Source organism: Desmodus rotundus, chromosome 2, assembly GCF_022682495.2.
Source record: "Desmodus rotundus isolate HL8 chromosome 2, HLdesRot8A.1, whole genome shotgun sequence".
NCBI classification, from domain to species: domain Eukaryota; kingdom Metazoa; phylum Chordata; class Mammalia; order Chiroptera; family Phyllostomidae; genus Desmodus; species Desmodus rotundus.
The window spans coordinates 15745643-15768600 of NC_071388.1; the positions used below are offsets into that span (position 1 = coordinate 15745643).

Consider the following 22958-nt stretch of genomic DNA (forward strand, 5'->3'; position numbering starts at 1 on the left):
AAATGTATGAAGATTTATGAAAATTAAAGCCTTAAGGAATTTATAGTTTTCATTCTTAAATAAATGCAACAGCACTGTTCATAAGCATAATTAGTACCAGATGCAGATAAATTATTAAAACACAGTACTAACTTATTCTTAGGAAGTCAATGGAAACTATATAAAGATGATTAATTACTTACTCCATGAATATTGACTCAAATAAAGGAAGTGCTTAGAATCCAATAGTCTATAGATTCTATTTCAAATAAGAATTCTCGTGTGCAACAAATTAGCATACCTACAATTATTTTCTTAAATCACTTAAATACTTTTATAGCAGATATTAAACCAGAGATAGTTCATTAATTAAATTCCACCTCTACCATCAGAAAACATATTGAACTATTACCATTTTATAATTTATTTGAAATGTACTTTACTATTATTGAATCAATTCTTTTCAATATTTGAGGTTTTAGTGCCTCATAAATATTTCATGGCATACATTTATTTTGAAATATGTGTTATTATGTAACAATATAATAGTTTAATTTTCTATGTGACTGAAGTTCAATTAAGTTTTAATACATTTGTGTGCTTTGTATTATTAAAAATTGGTGTTTAATCAATTTCTTTATTAATATCAAAAAACTTGTTTTACAGCTCCTTTTCAAACATGAAGTTGATTGGGGCACAATATGATTTTTTTTGCTATTTAATTTTACATAGGCATTCAATTATTATGTAATCATAGCAGTCACTCATAATGTATCATTATCAGAAAGTCTTCAAAAATCAAAGAAACAGAAACATACTAGGGACGCATTATGCAACTGAGATCAAAATTTGTAGGCCAAGTGTGCGTTCCCCGCTCGAGCATAGCAAAAAAAAAATAGTATGTGGTTTCAAGCAGAAGGACATTCTGTTCTGCCAATTTTTAATATGCCAAATCCATTTAGTTAATTGAGAGAAAAAAAGCAAAAATTCACAAAAGTTCAACTCTGAATGAGTAAATCCAAAAGCAAAACGGCCAATTTGTCATGCAAGTAACTAAGTTTCAATAATTACTCAGTCACTCTTTGGTCCTTATCTCACTGTTCCTCTGTCCATCATTGGACTGAAATGAATCCTCCTTCCCTTTGCACTGACTCGCCCTGGCTTTCAGAAACCCACCTTCCGGTTTTCTCTATTTCAAGTCTTTGATTACTCTTTGGTCTCAGTCCCAGTCCCCTCCCTCCCTGAAGTCCCCTATATTCTGTCCTGGACTCTGTTCTCTTTTCTGTTAATACACTCTGCTCAGTCCACATCTACACAGGTGATCTTTAGTCACTCTTTCTCTAGCCAGGCTCTCTCTTTCCCTGGAGCTTCGGGGTCAGGTATCTCACTTGCAGGACTAGTCCCTTCCGTGGGTATCTAAATCTGGCGTGTGCAGACTCGAACGTATCACCTCCTCACCCACCCTCACCTGCTTTCTCCGCCTTGTCTTTCTTTCCATGAAGGATACTAATTGTTTTCCATGTCCCATGCTATACCTGCTTTGGGTTAGTTTCTGAATCTTTATCTATTTAAATTCCTAATTAAGAGAAATCACAATTTATCTTGTTCTACCTTATCATTTCCAATTTTCAGCAACTGTGTCTTATAGACTTCTCTGTTTTTTGCTTTTCCCAGTTACAGTCTCCATGGTGCTGCTGACTTGAAAGGGTATTGACAGGCGTCTCAGGATTTCAGAGAGAACAATCACAATGAGGCTGAATGTGACCGAAAAAGACTCCCTGACTCTGCAAAAGTCATCAACATTATGCGACTTCCTGTGTTTCTGTAGCAAAAAACCATTCCAGCTGCAGAAATTATTTCTTGTGAAGCTAAGAATATGTTTTTTAAAGCGAACTTTTAATTCTCATAACAACTTTATGAAGGTTTCATATCCTCTGTGCTCCATAATCATAAATAACATTGTATTCCCTTCCGAATAAAGCTCCTGCCCCTCAGCCTGACATTTAAGGACTTCCATATGGCATCACTTTGCTGTCTAAGCACACTTTACAATTTGGTGCCAATTAATTTGAATTACTTGTACTGTCATGAATATCCTGTGATTTCCATAAGCATCCTTCACTGAAGACCTGTCTGGAATAATCCCCCCTTTCTCTCTTCCACATTAAAGCAGCAAGATTCTATTCCTTTATTTCTTTTTGCCAAAAATCAATTTATATTCAAAATAGTTCCTGGTTGACTATGTTATATAGTTAGTATATATTTTATACATTTATTCCACATTATAGTTATTATATATACTTAACCATCTATTATTTATAATTATTACTTTGAATTTTGTGCTTTTCTTGGGACACATTGCCTTTTTTAGTTTTGTTGAAAATTCACTTATAGGGTGATATTATAGTTCAATAAATATGAGAACATTTTTGTGGCACTTGCTGTGAAAGTCACTTGGACCAGTGCTTAGGACAAAACCATTATATTTTAATAGAATAAAGTAAATGGTGAAGTTATGGTGAAATTTACATATAGTTTGAGAAAAGAAAATGTAATAATTCTTAAGTTATTATTTGGTATAGGTTAAAAACTTAAATTTATCATCTTTATTAGAATGTGACAAAATACCATCTTAAAAGCAAATTCTTCATTTTTCCATTCAGAAATAATATTATTCTTTTGCAGTATTGAAAGGTAAATTCAGCTCCCTTGAAAACTAAACAGGTTCTCTCATTGTAAATGGTAGGCTATTCACCTATATAAAACTAGCATTCTATTAGTAAACAAGAAATGTTGCTATTTAACAGTTATGAATTAATCTAACAGAAATTTTAGAAGAATGGGATTTCTTTAGGGGAAAGTGTGACTCCCCAGGCAATTATAAGCCATTTTCAGACTTGGCAGTGACGCCATAGTAATGCACAACTCAAATGTTCCCACTAGAAGGCCCAAGTCATTCCTGCTCATATCTGACATTCCTTCCAAAGGACATCTCTCTGTGCTACAAAAATGTGTCACATATTTCTGAAAGAAAATTCATTTATATATTGGCTCTGATTCACCACCTACTAGAAGTTCACTTATGGCACCTGGCATTTGATTGGGACAGGTGAATGGACGTGTTAGCTGCCCATCTAGTATTACCAGGTTTGATCACTGTACTAGTAGCTGATTCAAAAGTAAAGTCTCTGACTATCCATTATTCTAGTTCCTTACAGAGAGGCACTCTCTGAAATTTGATTTGGGCTATGTTTCTGAACTGCTTATTTGAATCATATTTTGATATTTTTATGAAATAATTACTTGTAGGTTACTGTCCTTTCAATCACCCATCAATCAAATAACTGTGATAACTATCTTTTTCAGTTTAGTGCCAATGTGAATATTTTGTTGTCAAATTTAATTGTTAGACATTTAAATTACATAATGAATCATGCTTACAGGTTACAGTATTTTTGTGACCTTACATTACTAGAACGTATGGCCAAATTCAGAATCCAGCTGTAGTGCACAACACACCTGAAGTAGCAAGTATTCCCGATCTTTCTTCTTCCTTACACTCATTACTTTAGCCCTTCTTGAAGTCACTGTCTCCTTTTGGCATTTTTTAAAGAAATGTGGATCATGTCACTTAGTGCCATGTCAACAGTGATCATGTCAACAAGTTTTTTGTGCCATTATTCCACAATTAGCATCAAGGCCCTGGGGGTACATGCTGAACAAAACAGAATAATTTCTACCCTTAGTGGAATTCAAGTTTAACAGAGAAAACAGATATTAGTTTTAAAATAGAATACAAATAAAGAGAAAAGTACTGTGTAAGCACAACACAGTTTCATTTGGGAGGTAAGTGAAGATGTGAGGTAGGGTCGCAGGTATGCACCCTGGTAAACTGAAGTGTGGACTGAGATTTGAAAATGGTGGAAGAAAGGTGGTGTTGTAGAGACTTCAAGCAGATTTCCCCAGAAGGCACATAAAGGAAAGGAGGAAAGCCAGCAGGCGCACAGCAGAGGGGGCACGTGGGATCTCCTGATGCTGGGCAGGTAAAGAGAAAATGCTTGCAGAACCCAGCACAAATGCAGACACACAAAAAATTGCAGTCCTGCATTATATATTCTATGTGCCTTTTTACAATGACATTAAATCTGGACTGAATGTGAATTAAATTTAACTTCAAATACTTGATAGTGGCATCTAGGAATAACTGCTAAATATGTAAACAAGAAAACAGATGCTCTCTAAAGGTGATGGCATTACTTTACTCAAATGAACATCTCAAAAGTGTGTTACTATTGTGTTGAGTTGACTAATTTCTGAAAGAATTCTAAACAGAAACATTCTTTCTTCCTTATAATATTTACATATTTACTTGTAGTCTCAATTTCTCTTTCCTCTGGGCTTGCTCCCAACTTCCTAATTTTCTTTTTATTTTGATTTCATAAACTGAACTTTCGTATTGGGTTGGCCAAAAAGTCTGAATGTTTTTTTTCCATAAAACAAAAGATACATTTCTCATTTTCACCAATAACTTTATTGATTTGTATATTTTGGTATGTCAACTCTCTCTTATTATTGGCTCCTAAGGGGGAGAGGCCAGGAGTGCTGCTAAACATCTTCCAATGTAAACGACAACCCCATAGCAAAGAATTATTTGGCCAAAATGTCAATAGTAGCAAGAAACTTTGCAAATCATTTTCGACTTGTTTGATCAGTCACAGAACCTTCTCCATACACTACACAAGTCTTTTTTGTATTTCTGTTACATTTTTACCTTTCTTGAAATAATAAAGCATAATATGCCAAAAATGTTGCATATCTTCTTCCATTTTCAACATTAAAATGGCTGCACAAAAATTCTCCAATTTTGATAAAATTTTTAAATGCATGCTGATATGACAGCTGTCACAATAAAATCTAACAAAATTGTTTTGAATGAAGTTAAAGACAACTAAAGACTACTATATCCATTGTATGGAAAAAAAAACTAAACAAATTGTTTGGTCATCCCAATACAATTATCCTTCTTCTTAGTAGTGTAAGTTAATATAATAAAGAATAATATGTACCTTAAAATGTTTTAATTTACATACTTTCTTCATCATGCTCTAGCATTCTTTTCTTTTCTTTGTATAGATAGTCAATAATTTATTCAACAACTAGGAATTTAATATAACAATAATAACACCTCACACATACACTAAATGGTAGTTATACACTATTCTAAATGTTTCACATTTAGAAGTTCACGTAACACCCATAAAACTGCCATGAAATTGAGACTAACACCATCCCAATTTTAAATATGAGTACATTGAGGTGCAGAAACATTAAATACCTTGCCCAGGTTCCACACCTCTAATAAGTGAAAGCGGTGGAATGTCCAGGCTATTTGACCCTGGAGTGCATGTTCTGAACTACTTTTGCTGGATGGTTCACCACCTGAGCTGTAACAGTGGAAGAACCATGTTTTATACTATGGCCAGTGTTCAGACACTGTACTGGGTTCTCAACAGAAAAATGGATAAAGAAGGAAAAGCCCTTAGGCTCATAGGTCAAGTCTGAGAAAGGAAAAAAAAATCACAAGTCAGACACAATACATGCTGGTAGAGAGAGACCTAATGCAGTCTACAGATGTCAGGGATGATTTCTTGTAGGTATTTCTGTCTAAACTGTGACCTGAAGGAGGATAAATGTGATAATAAACAAGGAATCAGACTAGGTGCACAATATTAAGGGCTCACTGCAAAATAAAATGTTAGACCTCTTGCTCAAAATTATTACAAATTTCAAGACAACAGCAGCAGCATATTAAACCACAGAACCCTTCTGAGTATTGAGCCCCATGCTATTGTGTAACCTCATGAAGTCAGCTCTGACTAAGCAAAACAGAGAGAAAGTTAGGAAGGAAGTGGAAACAACACAGGTGTGGACTAGACAGGTAATGGCAGATTGAAAGAGTTGAAAGAAGCTATTTGGAGCTGGCATAACATGTATATAAGGTGAAGAGGGATGACAGAAGAATACCCGGACAGACAGACAACATTTTATAAAGAACTTTAAAAGTCAAGGGAAGACCAATGAGAACATGAAAAGATGCTCAACATCATTAGCCATCATGAAAATGAAAATGAAAATGAAAAAGAAAATCACAGTACCACTTCACACCCTCTAAAATGACTATCATCAAAAAGACGAATAATAACAAGTGCTGATGTGGAGATATTGGAACCCTCATTCACTGATGGTGAGAATGGAGAATGGTGCAGGTGTTTTGTATAAAATCTGTGACTGTTTACTTAAACATTTAAACAAAGGGCTATTCTACAACTCAGAAATTGCACCTCCAAGAGCAAGATAGATGTCCACACAAAAACTTACACATGAATGCCCATATCAGCATTATTATTAAAGCCAAAAAGTGTCCATCTATTGGTGCATGAATACATAAAATATGATATATCCATGCAATGAAACATTTGGCAAGAAAATCTGCAGATGGCTTGCTCGTATCTTGGTCTCTGCTCTTCATCAGGATGACTGCCCCTGCTTAGATGCCATGAGTTTGGTGTCTAAGGCCAGTCTTGTGGGATCTACATGGACATGAGTTCAGTGTTACCATTCACTGGTTCTGGCCACTGTCAGTCATTCCACATCTCTGGTTCTATTTTGCTCGTTATTTTATTTTGTTCCTTAGTTCCTCTTATAAGTGGTATCATATGGTATTTGATTCACACTGTGACTTTAAACAATGACAACAACTAGTGAAATTTATGACATAATGGGAAGTGCACTGACCCCTGAAAGAAGAGAAACAAGTGATGAGACCTATGATCTTCAAGCCGACTGTCTAGAGCAAGTTTTCAGGCTGTAGCACATGAATGAAGTTTCTGTGCATACAAAGAACAGTGTTTTTATTTTTCCTGATGGTTGTGGATACTTCCCTTAAACATGGATACTTATCAGTACAGAGTTGACAACTCATGGGAAAATGCTGAAGCTCCCTGGACCTCTCACTCTTAGAATCTTTCTCTTCTCTACCAAGCTCTTACTCCTCACAGATCCCCCCTCCTGTGAACTGTAGCATCCTTAGTCACTCAAACTAACAACACTGTTTCCTCGACTGAAGGAGATGAACAGAAACATCATTCATGGCCTGCAGCGTGAAAACTTGCTCCAGACAGTGGCCTTGAGCACTCACAGGCTCCACATCATTTGTTTCTCTTCTTTCGGGGACCAATGCACTGTCCATTATGTCCTAAATCTCGCGGTTGTTCAAGTGGGAGTGGATGTCAAGCCTCATTTATCCATTACGCCTGGAAAGAGAAGTTCTAACTAGTATTTTAAATTGTCACTAGTTCCACCATTAAAGTGAAAAAAAAGCAACATATTTATCATCTAGTGACTGCCTTTTGTCACAGATATGAGAGTACTCATAGTATACCACACATCACCTTTAACAGTATCACCCGATTCAGGCTGGTACCACAAAGTAGAAAAGTAACTGCCAGTATATACATATGACTTTTCTTCCTTTTAAAAATCACATCATGCCAAATACACATTCAAATATTACCATTATTATATATATATACACACATGTGTGTATATATATAAGTATATATATAAATTTTATACAAGTAGTTGTTTATGATTGTTGTCATATGTGGTGGTATTATAACAAACATATGCTCCTTTTTGAATATTGAGTTCTGCTGAATGAATTACATACTTTATTTCGATTCCTCATAACTACACATTGGGTAAGAGGTTTAAGGAGACAAAAAGCCTCAGTATTTTATCCTTAAGTTATCTCACAGTCTGACTCATATATAATAATCACAGTTAGTTTAAATGAAAGCAGTCTTTATTTATTGGAAGTGTTTTATGTAAGACATGAACATAAACAACCAAAACTACTCACCATGCACCAAAATACCAAAGTCACAATTTTCAAATAATCGTGTCACACATATGAAGAAGCAACCTATCTCTAATAGATGGCTGTAATTAAAACTGTGTATAACAAATATATGATCTCCACAGAGCTGCTTTTATTTGGTTTTGAATTATGTTTGTTTTGTTGTAAATAAAGCAACTGTCCATCAAGATAAGTTAAAACAAAGACTGCATATGCAAACCAAGCTTTTTATAAGCATTAAAAGTCTTAAATTAAATAAGGAACTCTTCAAAAATGATTGAAAAGTTATTAAGATAATAAAATATTACATAGGAGAAAAAATGACTAAATTTTCTTAACCCCAAACTATCCATTTCATGAAAACTGGTCCCAAGTATGAAATAAAAGAATCAATGCCACATCCTTAAACTGTAAGGAGAATGTACACCATGGACTTCATCAAAAACATTAAGATAAAGCATCCTATATAAAAAATTATGGATCAGACAAGTCTGTAATTAGTTCTTTTCAGCGACATATGTCAAGCATCAGAGGATGAGAAAGACATGAACATTATGACGAAAGGCAGTCGACGGGAGACAAAGACCCAGAAAGCAGAGGTGATGTAGAAGATTACAATACTTTTGGTATAAGACGTAGGAGTGATAAGAACTGGCCTCATCAGGCTTCTAATTGTGCTGTGATATGCTGATAATAAGAAGGGTTGATAAGTACAGTATAGTACAGATTGTTGTAAATTTTATGAGAAGATATTTAAAATATATAGTATTAGTAGATATATATGCAATATGCCATCTCAAAGTTCCAATAAAAAACCCCCAAAAAACAAATACCAAATGATTTCACTCATATGTGGAATCTAACAAACTGAACTAACATGGAAAGTAGAGAGAGACTCACAGACAGCAGGATGACAGCTGTGGGGGAGGGGGAGGGATCATGCAAAAGGAAAAGGAACCCATGGTCATGGACAACAGTGTGGTGATTACAGGGAGCCGGAGAGGGGATTATAAGGTGGTTGAATGGTAATGCCAGAAAATACAATATAAAAGCTATTAACAAAAGCCAGCTGGGTATGTTTCCTGTAATACAGGAAATGGTGGCTAAAGCCACAGTAAACCCCCAACACCTTAGCCATGGTACACACAGGAAAGAAGTGCCATTCTATTGCTTACTAACCACTTCTTCCATAGAACTTGTGTGGGAGAGCCCCTTAATTAGCATCTTTCCTATCATTTGGACCCAAAGGTGATTTTAATTTATGACCAGACACATTATCAATTCACTAAGTTTTAAAGGGTTACATCAGTTTATTCAAGTTGTTTATTATTGGATATGCTACTATTACATTAGTGTTATGTGTTTTTGTTTTAAATTTTGCCCCCATATTATTCCAGGTCCTACAACTCTGTTGGACACAGTGAACTTCAGGATTAAATACAAATATCCATGCAGCAAATCAACTCTGGTGTTTTGTTTAATATAGTTTATATTCTTAACTGGCTTCAGGTTTTGTAATTAAAAAAACAGTGGCCTACAATTTATTTTTAGTTTATCTAATGAACTCAACAATTAACTTCACCAAACGCATAGTTAAAAACTGTGAAAAATCAAGTCTATCATATAAACTTCTGTTTGGCAGTCAAGGACTGTCTCAGCAAACTAAAACAACTGGAAACAGCATCAGCACGTCAAAGGTCTGTGATAGTTTGTGCTACACTTAGCACTTGCAGTCCTGGTCAGTGTTCTAGGTGAATTAAGCACACACACTGCTGTAAAGCCTGCAAGGCCCAAGGACCGATGGAGGAAATGTGAAATCTTATTTGGCTGAAATAAATTGCCCTGGATAGTAGGATATGTGGAAAAAGTGGTGGCCACAAGGGATTGGAAGGGTGGCCTATCATATAGAGCTATGTAGGGAAGTCATAGAAAGGGTTTCTAAATGATATGATAAGCTATTGGATGTTTCTGAACAAAAGAGTAATGTTATCAGGCTTATTTCAAATGGACCAACCTGGCTATTTTAATGAGAATGACAACAGCAAAGGTGGGTACATGGAGACCTCTTTAAAAAATGTTGCAATAGTCTAGGCCAGTAGTTATGATGGTTTGGACCAGTCATTAACAGCTGAATGGCCACAAATGCTTGAATTATGATTATATTTAAATTGGACTCATAGAATTTGCTAAAAAATAAAATATGGAAGTAGTAGTATCTAAGAGTCAATGATAACTTTGTGAATTTTAGCCAATTTAATGAGATTGGGATGACTGAGGGAGAAGCAAATGTGGACATAATGTACAGAGCTGGACTGGATATTTTCACTTTGAGATAGTTATAAAATATCTAAATGGACTTGTCTCATAGGCCTTTGAATACAAATAGGGTTTAGTGGAGAGGTTCATGGTTGAACTTCTGAGTTTGCTGAGTCCAGTCGGTAATTAAAGCCATGTGACTAGATGAGTAAATCAAGGGAGTAAGCACGAAGCACCATGTTTACAGTGCAATGGAGTCTGCATTGAGGATCTAGTAGTTTTAAATACATATATTTTCTACTATAAAACCATACTAAAGTCATTTTCAGTATGAAAATAACATTCCCTCCAAGAAATTATTATAAAATTGTGAACTACACTCACATTTACAAACAGGATAACAGTTTCTTGCAAAAGAAAATTCTCACAATAGATGTAAAATTAAAGTACATTAATTTTTTAAAAGAATGACACTTATATTTTTAAATATTTCCAGAATTCTCCCTAAAATGGTTTTCATAGAGATATGTTATATTTATGACTAGACTTTTTCTAATCGTTCTTCGAGCTGTGGTCCAAAAAAGAAACTCCAGAAAGTTGTAAATGATTGAAAACCCACCTCTCAGCAAGCTCAGAAGCATTCAGGAAGATTTCCAACTTGCCTAATTATATTCAACCACCTACATCTGATGGGTAATTGAAGTATCCACTTTCCCTGTTGCCCAGCAGGGACCTACAATATTGCTGAGAGTACTAGTATAAAAAAATGCATGAGGTAGACCTTAAAAATGTCATTCAAATACAAAATTCTTCAGAAAAACCCATTTTCTTTGGACAAAGAAAAAATATATAGGCATTGAAATCTACAGGTACCAGGAGTACACTTCTAGCATTTTTCTCTACATTCAGACATTAACATTTTTTCTAATGTAAATATATTACCAAAGTAATCTCAGTTTTTCTTATAATCGAGTTAAATGGAAAAGGTATATAGAAAAAGGAAATTGGAAACACACTGTTTCACTATATTAGATTATTAGAAAATCATGAACTGAAAAATTAGTAAGGAGCTGAATTTTAAAAGGGTTTGTCATCAGAATAAAAACTGTATCTTAAAATGTATTATTACCTACTGAGTCAATAGAGACATTCGTTGAATAAGAAAATGTTAAAGCTTGATGAGGACTTATTTTATAAATAATGGAACTTTACCTCTGAAAAATACGACAATTTAGCTGATATCAGAGAGCAGGTAAATGACAATCTAGGTATTGAAACAAACAATCCCTATCACAACGACCACATAATATTATCCTACTAAATGCTATTTTCATGAACTAGAAAGAAACAGAGAAAACATGATTAGGCATCCACAGGTTATAAAAATGGGTTTCTCTTTTCTACTGTTTGCCTTCCTCTATGTATAGCTGTAGAGAACATCAAAATCATCTTAGGTTTTCTGAATGAAGATTCCATGCACGGTAAGTGTGTTGGTATGTATCTGTGAGCAAGTATGCAGGTACCCTTGTGATGGAAGGAACATAGTATTGAAGAATAATTTCAAACACAGAGGATCTTTACAGGATATACACACAACAACTATTTCTGGGAATTTACAAAATAAAACTCAGCTCTTTAATTTTCTCAAAAATGTACTACATCAGAGCACCCAGGGGCCAAGCTCAGTCAGAACTCTAGGAGTGAGGCTCAGTCAGCTGTGTGTGTACATAGCTCCTTATGCGATTCTGATGTGTGTAACCCTCACTCAGTGTGACTCCCCTGATTAGCAACTCAAACATCTGCATTCATAGAGAGGCAGAATCTCACGGTAACAAAGATTACTTGAGATTCTCTAATGCACATCACGTCAAACGAAAAGATTCTCCTTTAGACACTGATGATCCTGCAAATCATGTTAGAAAAATTCAAGGGATTGACATTCTCTCCTTTGGGAATTAAAACATTCCATTTTCTGTAACTCCTGATTCTTGGAATGGGTAACTTTTGCTCTTGCCATACTATCTATCATCCATATTAAGCAGTATGTCTAGTTCAACTGTACATATGACTATCTTTAAATATGTGTACATGTAAGTCCATTATTCATTAAAACATTTTACTGATTTTATTTGTTTTTTACATTGTAGTTCTCTCCTTGACCTCTGTTCGTGTGGTGTGTGTGGTGTGTGCTTATGAGCCTTAGATTCAGGCACTGAAATTTTCCTATAATTGAATCCCTGCAAGCAGCTTCAGGGTTTGGTAGAGGCACAAATAAAATTCCTCATGAAAGTAATAAAAATAGAGCTGTAAAAGTTGCCCCAAAGTATAAGTACTTAAAAGGCTGTATAAAAATGCTAACAGACTGTCCTTCATTCTTAGAAACAATTCTATAAATATGCCATCATACTTTACTTTTTACTTTGCTGGAGATTTTATAATAAAGTGCAAATACTTGAAACTCTGTAGACTCTTTTTAAATCAATAATTGAGAATTTCTTGATCTCATTTTGGTATTTTCTATTTGAAAAGAGTGGGTTGAAAATCTTAAATTTTCTGCTATAATTTAAAGGTGCTGCCAATTATACCATTATGTATATTTTGAAGTTTCTTTTTTAAAATCAGAATCTAAGCAATTTTCATCAGCCTACAGCAAATTGAGAGGAGATATTCTGATGAGAGTAGTCATACACCAATACAGAGGCACATCAGAAGAATACGTTGAATCGGGTCTGTGATAGCGTAAAAAATATGCAAAAGCTATATTTGTAGCCTTGTAAAAGTTCAGTTACATATTATAAGATGCTATTCTGAGTACAAAAATTGCACATTTTAAACTCTCATATTCATAAAGAAAAGACTGATGATTTTAAATATGCTTTGATTCTGTTTTCCCTCTTAAATTGTGTGCACCACGAAGCAGGAAACTTTTCTTTTTATTACTCTTGCATTCTTTGTGCCTACAATAGTACGTGCAAGATAACATTCCTCAATAATATTTGCTGATATATGTCCAATGAATTTTGGTAAGTAGTAAAGAAATGTCAGTTGCATAAAACTCCATCAATTAAAATAGTATTTTGCTGATCACATTTATGAAATTTATCTTTCAACAAGTCACATATGCTTTAGAATTTTAAAAAGTTTAATGTAATCTTCACTATATATGTGCATATGTATGTATATACATATATATGACCATATATATATGACCTAAGAAGTTTTATTGAAGATTTTCATGTGATATGAAAATTTCACTCCATTGTCTTTTGCTTTGCATTAAAGGTGGTTTAAGTAAATTATACACAAAAAAGAAAAATATCCCAGACCTGGATGGTGTGGCTCAGTGGATTGAGTGCAGGCCTGTGAAGCAAGGGTCACTGTTTCAATGCCCAGTCAGGGCACATGCCTGGGTTGCGGGCCAGGTCCCCAGTAGGGGGCGTGTAAGAGGCAACCACACATAGATATTTCTCTCCTTCCCATTCTCCCTCCCTTCCCCTTACTCTGAAAATACATAATAAAATCTTAAAATAATAATATCTGAGCATAAAATGATATATTAATGCAGTATTGTAATAAATAAAATCTTTAAAGAAAGAATAATAGTCAAGAGCATAAAATAATATAATAATGAATGCAGTAGTGTAATAAGTATTTATATACTGAGATATTTAAATTGTTATAAAATTTAAAACATCATATTTTATTCAAGTAGTAATATGAAAGAACTATTTTTATTTAAGCTAGAAATTCCTTTGGTCTTGGTATTTTAGGCTGCAAGAACATTTTAAGTAGGTATTGTCCAGATCATAGTGCTTAATATTATGGAAAAAATGCTTATCATTTCTACACAATTAAAGTAGAAAGAAAGATCCTGGTATAATATGACTTCTATCTAAGTGCAAAAAATATTAATGTGGACTATTCATGCTTTGTATTAAAACTTTTTTAAATTATAAATTTCAATTTAAATGCATCTAGTTATTTGAACAAAGAAGAATATATAGAAAATGCTAAAGTTAAATTTGAGTCTGTAAGCGTGTTATCTTCGACTCAGAAAGACACTTTATCAAGTGAATGTAAAAGAACACAAAGCCCTCCTATTTAATCATGAATTTTTATTGATCCAAACTCAGACCAAGGCTAGAATTTCATATTTTACCTCAGATAAAAGAAGAAATCATTTTGAAGGTTAATCGCCTGTTTTATGTACTGATTTTATTGGCATCGTTGTGAAAGGACCACATGGAGTTGAGGATCAAAGTGAAACGAGTTTCTGTTATCAAATTTCTGAAGTTGTTGCCCATTTATTAATAAAGCAGCATACTTATTTACTGGGGAGAAGTGCTGGCCCCACAAGTAGGAGGATGGGAAAGGGGTGCTGTCATAATTGAAATATCTGTATACATGCTCCACTCCTCAAAACTTCATGGGTAAACAGGCACCATGTTAATTCAAACCATGTTTGACACACAAGCAGTGTTTTACAAGTGTGGTCTCTACACTAGTGAAGGTGTACCTGCCGAGTTTAGGTGTTACTTTGAAAATCAATTATTATTTTATAGTTTTATATTGATTTGAGTCTGTATTTAAAATATAACATATAATAATACTTTTGATTTCACTGGTATTTTTGTTTAGGATAATAATAAATGAAAAACTAGTGTAATTTAAAGAAAAAATTGGTTTATAACATTCTAGACAGTATGTGAATATAGAAAACAAACAAAGCTGATGGTGCAATGACTGATGTTTGAGAAATTCTATTTTCAAATAATTGTAACTATTGTTATACATTCCAAATACTTCCTATTCAGTGTAGAGTGGAGCTAATTTCTAGTAGCTTATAATTTACTATGCAGGAAAAGTGTAGCTGGAAATAAAATTATTATAGAATCTGTGTCTTAAGAATAGATAAATGGCACATGTTAGATATCATCCACAGACAAGAGCATAAGCACTTTATTACATACAACATTCTATTACACAGATGAAATCGCCAACAGTTGTGTTTACCATTTTGTCAGAATTCTAGAGGCAAAAAATAACTCCCGGTACAACTTTTTACTTCTCTTTCATCTTAAAATGACAAGTAATATTTCTTTTTTAACAGGTTTAAAATAAACCAGTGGTATCATATGATTATAAAGTTATATTTTGAAAATTTGTGAAAAACAACTGATTCTTTAGTAACTTTTTTTTGTGGAGCACAGCATTTCTCTTTCTTTGTTTTCAAATGACCAACCTGAGTACTTCTTGGAATGTGGAAGAGTCTATTCCAAATCAATGTTTATTGGTACCTAATATGGGAGGTGTAAGAGGGCCCAAAAGTGGGCAAAACATGACTCACTCCCTAAAAGAAAAAATTGCAGAAGATGGCAAGAAGGTAGACCAGGGAGAAAGGGGGAAAGAAGATGATGCTGTGAAAATCTGTAATGTTTCTGGTCCTGATTTTGTGCCCCACAGGAAGGCAGACCAGCGTTTATCATTTAAGAGTAACTTGGGCATCTCTCCCTATCCAGAAGTCCCCTCACCTGCACTCCCGCCAGCGGTGCGGATGAACACTAAACACCCAGTGATAAGGTGAAACTCAAATGCGGAGTCCCGACACTGTCATCTTCCAAGCAGAATGTAATATCTACTGTAGTTACAAGAAGATCTGGAACTTAGTGTGGTGAGAAAAACTCATATGTGAGCCATTAAATTGATAGAGATTATTGTAAACCCTCACATATAGCTACATCAAGGAAGAACCATCTGCGGCAACTATAAGAACATTCTACTTTACTTGTAGACGGTATCATTAATACATTGCACATGGCTATGCTCACTGAAATTTTAGTTTGGTTCCTTTTGGGCAACAGATGTTGACACAGAATTAATACAATCATTTTCTCATACAAAACATCTAAAGACGGGAAATTTCCAAAGACACAAGAAAATGACATTTTTAAAATTGTGCAATTTGTAGCTGAGATAATTATTATTGTCTTTCATTTCATCTTAAGAAACTTTTTCCAGGTAGGTCTTATTATTGCCCAGATTTAGACATATAGAAACTAAAATGAGATATGAGAAGTCATGTGGTAAATAACACACCAAAGGGAGGCAGTTAGGATTAAACATTGACCTGTGTGATGCTTGGTGACTTTCCCAAACTAATCTATCAATACCTATAATATATTTATTGGTTATAGGTAAAGAGATGAAAGGGAGAGAGAGACACACACAGAGACAGAGACACACCCAGAGACACCGACTTGTTTCATTTATCTAAGCATTCATTGGTTGATTCTTGTATGTGCCCTGGCCTGGGATGAACCCACAACCTTGGCATAGTGGGACGATGCTGTAGCCAACTGAGCTACCAAGCCAGGGAAATACCTGTAATATTACATGTACTAAAATTTGTTGCAAGAATGATAATACAATTGATGTAAACAAACTGATTTAGAATAGTTGACAGGTGTTAATGCCAGAATCTATGTTGAAATAGTTCAGACACACAATTTTACCTAAACCTCAGATCAACTCTGTGAGGAAGCATGGTTTTATTTTTAAGATGTAGATTTTCAAAGTAAAAAAATAGGTTACTTTGTTTGAAAATTGCAAAAACAATGTATAACTTTCATTTCAAAGTTGTTGCATATTCCATAGTAAGCTTTGGTTCTTGTGTAAACTCTACTGTATACATGTAAATATTACTAAAAGTAAGTATATATCATCTAATAAATGAAAAAGCTAGGGACTTTAATTCTTATCAACAAATGTATCTTAGGATGACTCCATTCAATTGTGCTAAAATTCAACCGTCAATGTAATGGATTTTGGATAACCTCAGTAAATCAATATTTTAATGAAATATCATCATTTGTACTTGAGTTATCACAACAATACATTGTCTAGCAATTTTCAATAAATGAATTGTTAAGTTATTGAGTAAAAACTGTGACATTTCTTTAAAAATAGAATAAAGAACAAAATAATATCCTGAAATAACAAAGGATGTTCAGAAAATATTTCTAAAGCAAGTAGATGTTCTATTTTTCTTACACATTGCATGTTTTAATATTTTCTGAAGTTTAAAAAAATAAGTGTTATTTTAAATGTAGGTAAGATGCATTAGATAATAGATAAAATAGTTGTGAATTTGAAAGAGTGGAGTAGAAGTGTTGTATCTTTCTTGTTTCTGAGAGGTATATCATGCAAGATTATTTTCTGATTTATTAACACGATAGTTCGATCCTTCTTCAGAACTGCCACTACAGCAAACTCCCCCACATGAGCACATTCAGGACTGCTGGTGGTACCCCCTAAGCTGAGCGTTCCCGAATTAACATCATTAAAATGTCCATAATACCCAAAGGAATGTATAGATTCAATGCAACTCTTATCAAGATTTCAATGATGTATTTCACATAACTAGAACAAATATTTCAAAAATGTAAATGGAACCACAAAAGCCCCTGCATGGCAACAGCAATCTGAGAGAGAAAAACAAAGTTGGAGGAATCATGCCACCTAATATGAAACTATACTATAAGACCATAGTAATCAAAACGGCATGGTAGTGGCATAAAAACAGGCACATAGATCAATGGAACAATATAGAGAGCCCAGAAATAAACCCACTTCTTTATAGTCAATTAATATTTGACAGAGGAAGCAACCACATATGATGGGCTACATATGGTTTATTCAGTAAGTCGTGTTGGGAAAATTGGACAGATAGATGCACAGAAATGAAAACAGACCACCTTCTTATACCATACACAAAAATAAATTAAAAGCAGACCACATACTTAAATGTTAGACCTGAAACAATAAAAATCATAGGATTAAATAGAAGCAGAAAAATCTCAGACACTGCTCATAGCAATATTTTATTGGCTGCATCTCCCCAGGCAAGGGAAACAAAAGAAAAAAAATAAACAAATGGGACTATATCAAAGTAAAAAGTTTTTTTGCATAGCTAAGGAAATTATCAACAAAATAAAAAGACAATCCACAGAATGGGAGAACAGAGTCACAAAAAATCTGATAAGGGGTTAATATCCAAAATTTATATAGAATTTACAAAACTCAACAACAAAAAATTAAACCTCCCAATTAAAAAATGGGCAAAGGACCTGAATAGACACATCTCCAAAAGGACATACAGACGGCCAATAGACATAAAAAGATGCTCAATGTCACTAATCATCAGAGAAATGCAAATTAATACCACAATGAGATTATCATCTCACACCTGTTGGAATGTCTATGATCAATAAATCAACAAACAAAGAAATGCTGGCGAGGATGTGGAGAAAGAGAAACCCTTTTGTGCTGTTCTTGGGAATGCAGACTGGTGCAGCCACTGTGGAAAGCAGTATAGAGATACCTCAAAAAATTAAAAATGGTTCTGCCTTTTGACCCAGCTTTCCCACTTCTGGGAATATATCTGAAGGAACCCCAAAAAGCTAATTCGAAAGAACATAAGCACCCCTGTGTTCATTTCAGCATTATTTACATTAGCCAACCTAATGAAGCAGCCCAAGTATCCATCAGTAGATGAGTGGATAAGATAACTATGGAACATTTACACAATGGAACTCTACTCAGCCGTAAAGAAGAAACTTTTACCCTTTGCAACAGCGTATGTGGACCTGAGGAACATTATGCTAAGTGAATAGATGGAGAGCAGGATGACATCTAGTGGGGAGTGATGAGGGAGTGAAGGGATTGAGCAGAAAGGAAAGAGGACTCACAGACATGGACAAAAGTGCGGCGATTGCTGGGGGGACGGAGTATAAGGGGACTAAATGGTAATGGAAAAAATAAAATAAAGATTAGATAAAAAATAGATGTGCTTTAGTAGATATAGTCCTTAACAAACTCATAAACTAGATGATTATATTCACAATTAGTATGGAAGAAATCTTTGTATATAGTTTTGGGTAGCCTGGGGTGTAGACTGGAGAATAAAATATCAGGCCCTCAGTTTCTTGATGACTTTGTACTGATAAAATAACTGAATACAATGCATCTCTCATTCTTGGTATATAATAAAGAAGCATGTTTTCAATAAAGAATAAAAGCTACCTTTGAGAAGATACACTTAAGGAAATTTACAGTAGACAGGAAAATAATGAAAGCCTGAGTTAGAAATATGAAGGTACAATTAATAAGGGCTTACAGACAAGAAAATTTTATCCCAGTCATCTTGTCTAAAGAAGTGTGCTAAATCGACATGAAAGCATTTACCTCCAGTTTTCTATATCTAATTGCTTTTTGACAATTTTAAACATTTTTATGGAACTATAACTCCTTTGAGACCTGCCAACTGTGCTATAATGATACCTACGATTTTCTGTTAAGAAAAATATTAAAGCAAACTATACTGTTTCTCTGGGTTTCTAGAAAATGATCAATATTATTCATATTTATACATTTTATTTTCCATTTTCATATATGAAATGATTGTTTATTACTAAAGATACATACCCTCTTATATATGCTCTGATGAGGAGGAAATAGGCAAAGAAGGGTGATGTATGTGGGAATACATTCTTTCAAAAGATAAATTGTAAATGGACAGGGAGTCACCTGAGTTAGTATGTTGTCTAAAATGATATAATGAGTTGAAGAAATAGGAAGTATATTTTAGATAAATTGATTTCATTTTTTTCTGTTATTAATGTTGGAAAGTCAAAGCTACTTATATTTTAGAAATCTTTAACTTTCACATAAGTTGATTTAAATTAATGAAAGGAGTTTAAAGGAAGTTTGCCTTTAACATTGAGAAAATAAAAGCAATCTATCAGTTTGTTAAAATGTTCACATCTATGAAAATGCCAGTCTATCATATCATTAATTCACTATGTTTTTATGTTCCACTTCAGTCTAGGCTTGGACTTTAATATGAGTAGTTATGAAAAATAATAATTATGGAAATCCATGGAGTGTAGTGAAACATATGATGATGTTTAATTGACTCCTAAGTAACTCATGTGAATTCTGCTGGGAGGGCTCCGGTTTACTTTCGTACTTGTTTGTCTTCCTGGGCTCTAGAGTATAGGAAGGCAGAAACCTACTCTCGGACTGCACAAAGACAACTCAAGAGGAAAGAGTGAAGCGACAACCAGACTTCTGTGAATGTAAAGTACTTTCATTTTCACAGCATAGGGCGGAGGAATTAAAATTGCCATAAGATATTTTATAGATTTAACATATACCAAAAATCAACTAGGCAAACTTAAATATATCAACAATCTAAGATGGTATGGCTTAATAAACAAACATCTTTAAATACTACACTTTGACCTTTTTCTCTCTGAATTTGGTTTTAGGCTGACTGTGGTGGAGTTACCATGTTATAAAAAGAAAACCCTTATTGTATTCTTACAAGTTACTTCATAAGTTGGAGTTCAATGTGAGATTTAATAACATGCAAAACACTGAAAATACAATGGTACTGAAAACCACTGTGCATTTGGCTGTTACCTTATCGCCTTCGGAGAATGTGATTCCATCCACGGCTCTTTTCCAAGTGATTTCTGGTATCGGCTCCCCTTCCGCTTCACATGTGAGTGTGACTTGACCATTCTCATATGTAGTTTCATTTTTAAGCTGTATTATGTGAGGCTGTACTGTAAAGAATATATACATCACTCAATCTGCATTGGAGGAAAAGCCATGCTGGGCACTGAAGTCCACACTAGTGCGGCAGGGAATGCTTAACGTTTTAGCAGCTACAGCAGCGTGCCTTGCTTCAGAGAGGCACCAAGAGAGTTGCAAACAGGTAAAAAAGTTTCAGAAATGATTCCTGTCAATCATTATAAAATAATTTGAAGTGTCTTACTTACAAACATAAAAATTATAATCCCTTCCAAAATTTTGCCAGTTAAAGAGACACTTTATTATGTATTTCTTCTTTTAAACCACAAATTAAAATTTCTTTTAAAGCCACATGTGTAAGTGCGTGGATGGGGCATGGGGAGGATGGCATTCACCTAATGAGTGATTATCTCCTTGCTCTTAAAACAATTTCACCAAAGAGAAAAAAAAATAATGGCTGAACCCTGAGTTTGTAGTATGTATAATTATGTACAATATTTACAAATATATGAAATAAAGGTAAATAAACGCTATTTACTTATATTATCTGAGCTGATTTATTTTGGCCTCAGTTTATCTTAACAATACTATTAGGCAATTTAGTTAAGTATTTCTTTAAAATTATGATTTCTTTGAAAAGGAAAAAACATTATGTCTACTAATTTAAATTACCTTAATATTAAAAATGATGGCCGTCCACAAATTTGCATAGCACTACGCAGCTTCATGTTTGTAAACTCTGAATCTGCATTTACTACATTTTTACTTGTTAGGACATAAAAAGGATAAAATCCAGTCCTTGTTATTTGGAGACAAGTGACAGGTATTTTTAAATCTTTAAGTGGGTATAAATAAATTGTTCTTAATCTTAGAAACTTAGATTCCTGATATCAGAAATATAGTAAATATATTGAAATATAATACACATACTTTTTAAGAATTCAGTGTTTACTCCATTGACTTACAGATTTAGTTACATTTCTGCTATGTATATACATGATTTTGTGTTAAAAATAATACAAATTTGTTCAGGTTACCATATAAAATCGATTACAACAGTGATGTGTGATATACTTCATGCATTATTTTCTATTTGAAAAGATGAAAATATTGAAACTTTAGTCACATCTGTTCTCATTCACTGCTACCCTATTAAATAATAAGTAAATAAGCAATATTTAATATGAGCCCATTTAGGTAGACTGAGAACATTACCCTTTGGAATTATCTCAAGACACTATAATTTAATTAATTAAGTTGTGATGCTGAGTTACATTTATTTAATGTGGGAAGTTTTTATCTTAATCCTCATCCAAAGACATATTCACTGATTTTTAGAGAGAGGAAGGGAGGGAAGGGAGGCGGGGAAGAGAGAGAGAGAGGGATGAGAGAGAAACATCAATTGTTTGCTTTCCTATGTGCCCCCACCAGGATGGAACCCCCAGCCCAGGTATGCTTCCTGACCTGGGGTCGAATCCGCAGCCTTTTGGTGTATGGGGTGATGATGCTCAACCAACTGAGCCACCCAGCCGGGGCTCATGTTGCAGGTTTTAAAGAGAACTTTTTTTTAAGTGGGAAATACTGTTGAAACAAATAACTGGCTTTCTATAATTCCTAATAATTTGTTCTTCCCTCTCTGTGAACAATTTTCTCCTGCCTTTTAGTTTTGCTGACATCTCATCATTAAAGATTTTGTGTAGACACATGTACGCATTACCCTTTTGATGAACTTTCCAACACCATGCTATCCAAAATAATATTTCTCTCTACCCAATGCTATTAAATTTATCCATCTTCACTTTCTTCTTACAGTATTTTGCTATTCCAATTTTATTTAATTATTTTCATATATTTTGATATATTTTTGTCTGTCTCACTCTAGCAGAATATGAGCTTTATGAAATTTCTCTGCTCAGGAAATACTTCTATTACGTGATCACAGGCCCAGCTGGCAGAGGACATGCCTGTGTGTATGACCAGCTCAGTTTTGGTCTGTGGGTCTGGGACGAGTGCATCTTCCAGAGGCGAACACTGGTCCTTCTTACTGTTACTCAGTCCTCCCTCCCTCCTTTTCCATCTCTGCTGTGAAAGCATTTTGTCAGCAATGTTTTTAAACATGGAGAAAATATACTGAATGTTAGTACTGCATATAATTTTTAGTGTTATGCTTTTTAAAGCGAACACTCATATTTTAAATATTCCCCAGCAA

The 22958-nt window shown here is 34.1% G+C and overlaps 1 protein-coding gene across 2 annotated transcripts in view; it reads right to left on the reverse strand.

Moving 5' to 3' along the window:
* The window catches only part of NCAM2 (neural cell adhesion molecule 2), a 390639-nt gene that overhangs the window by 106631 nt on the left and 261050 nt on the right, over positions 1-22958 (reverse strand). For both annotated transcript variants that reach the window (XM_024562711.3, XM_045196939.2), the window contains exon 8: positions 20636-20781. In XM_024562711.3, coding sequence (XP_024418479.2) covers positions 20636-20781 — 146 coding nt within the window. The remainder of the gene's footprint in view (positions 1-20635; positions 20782-22958) is intronic.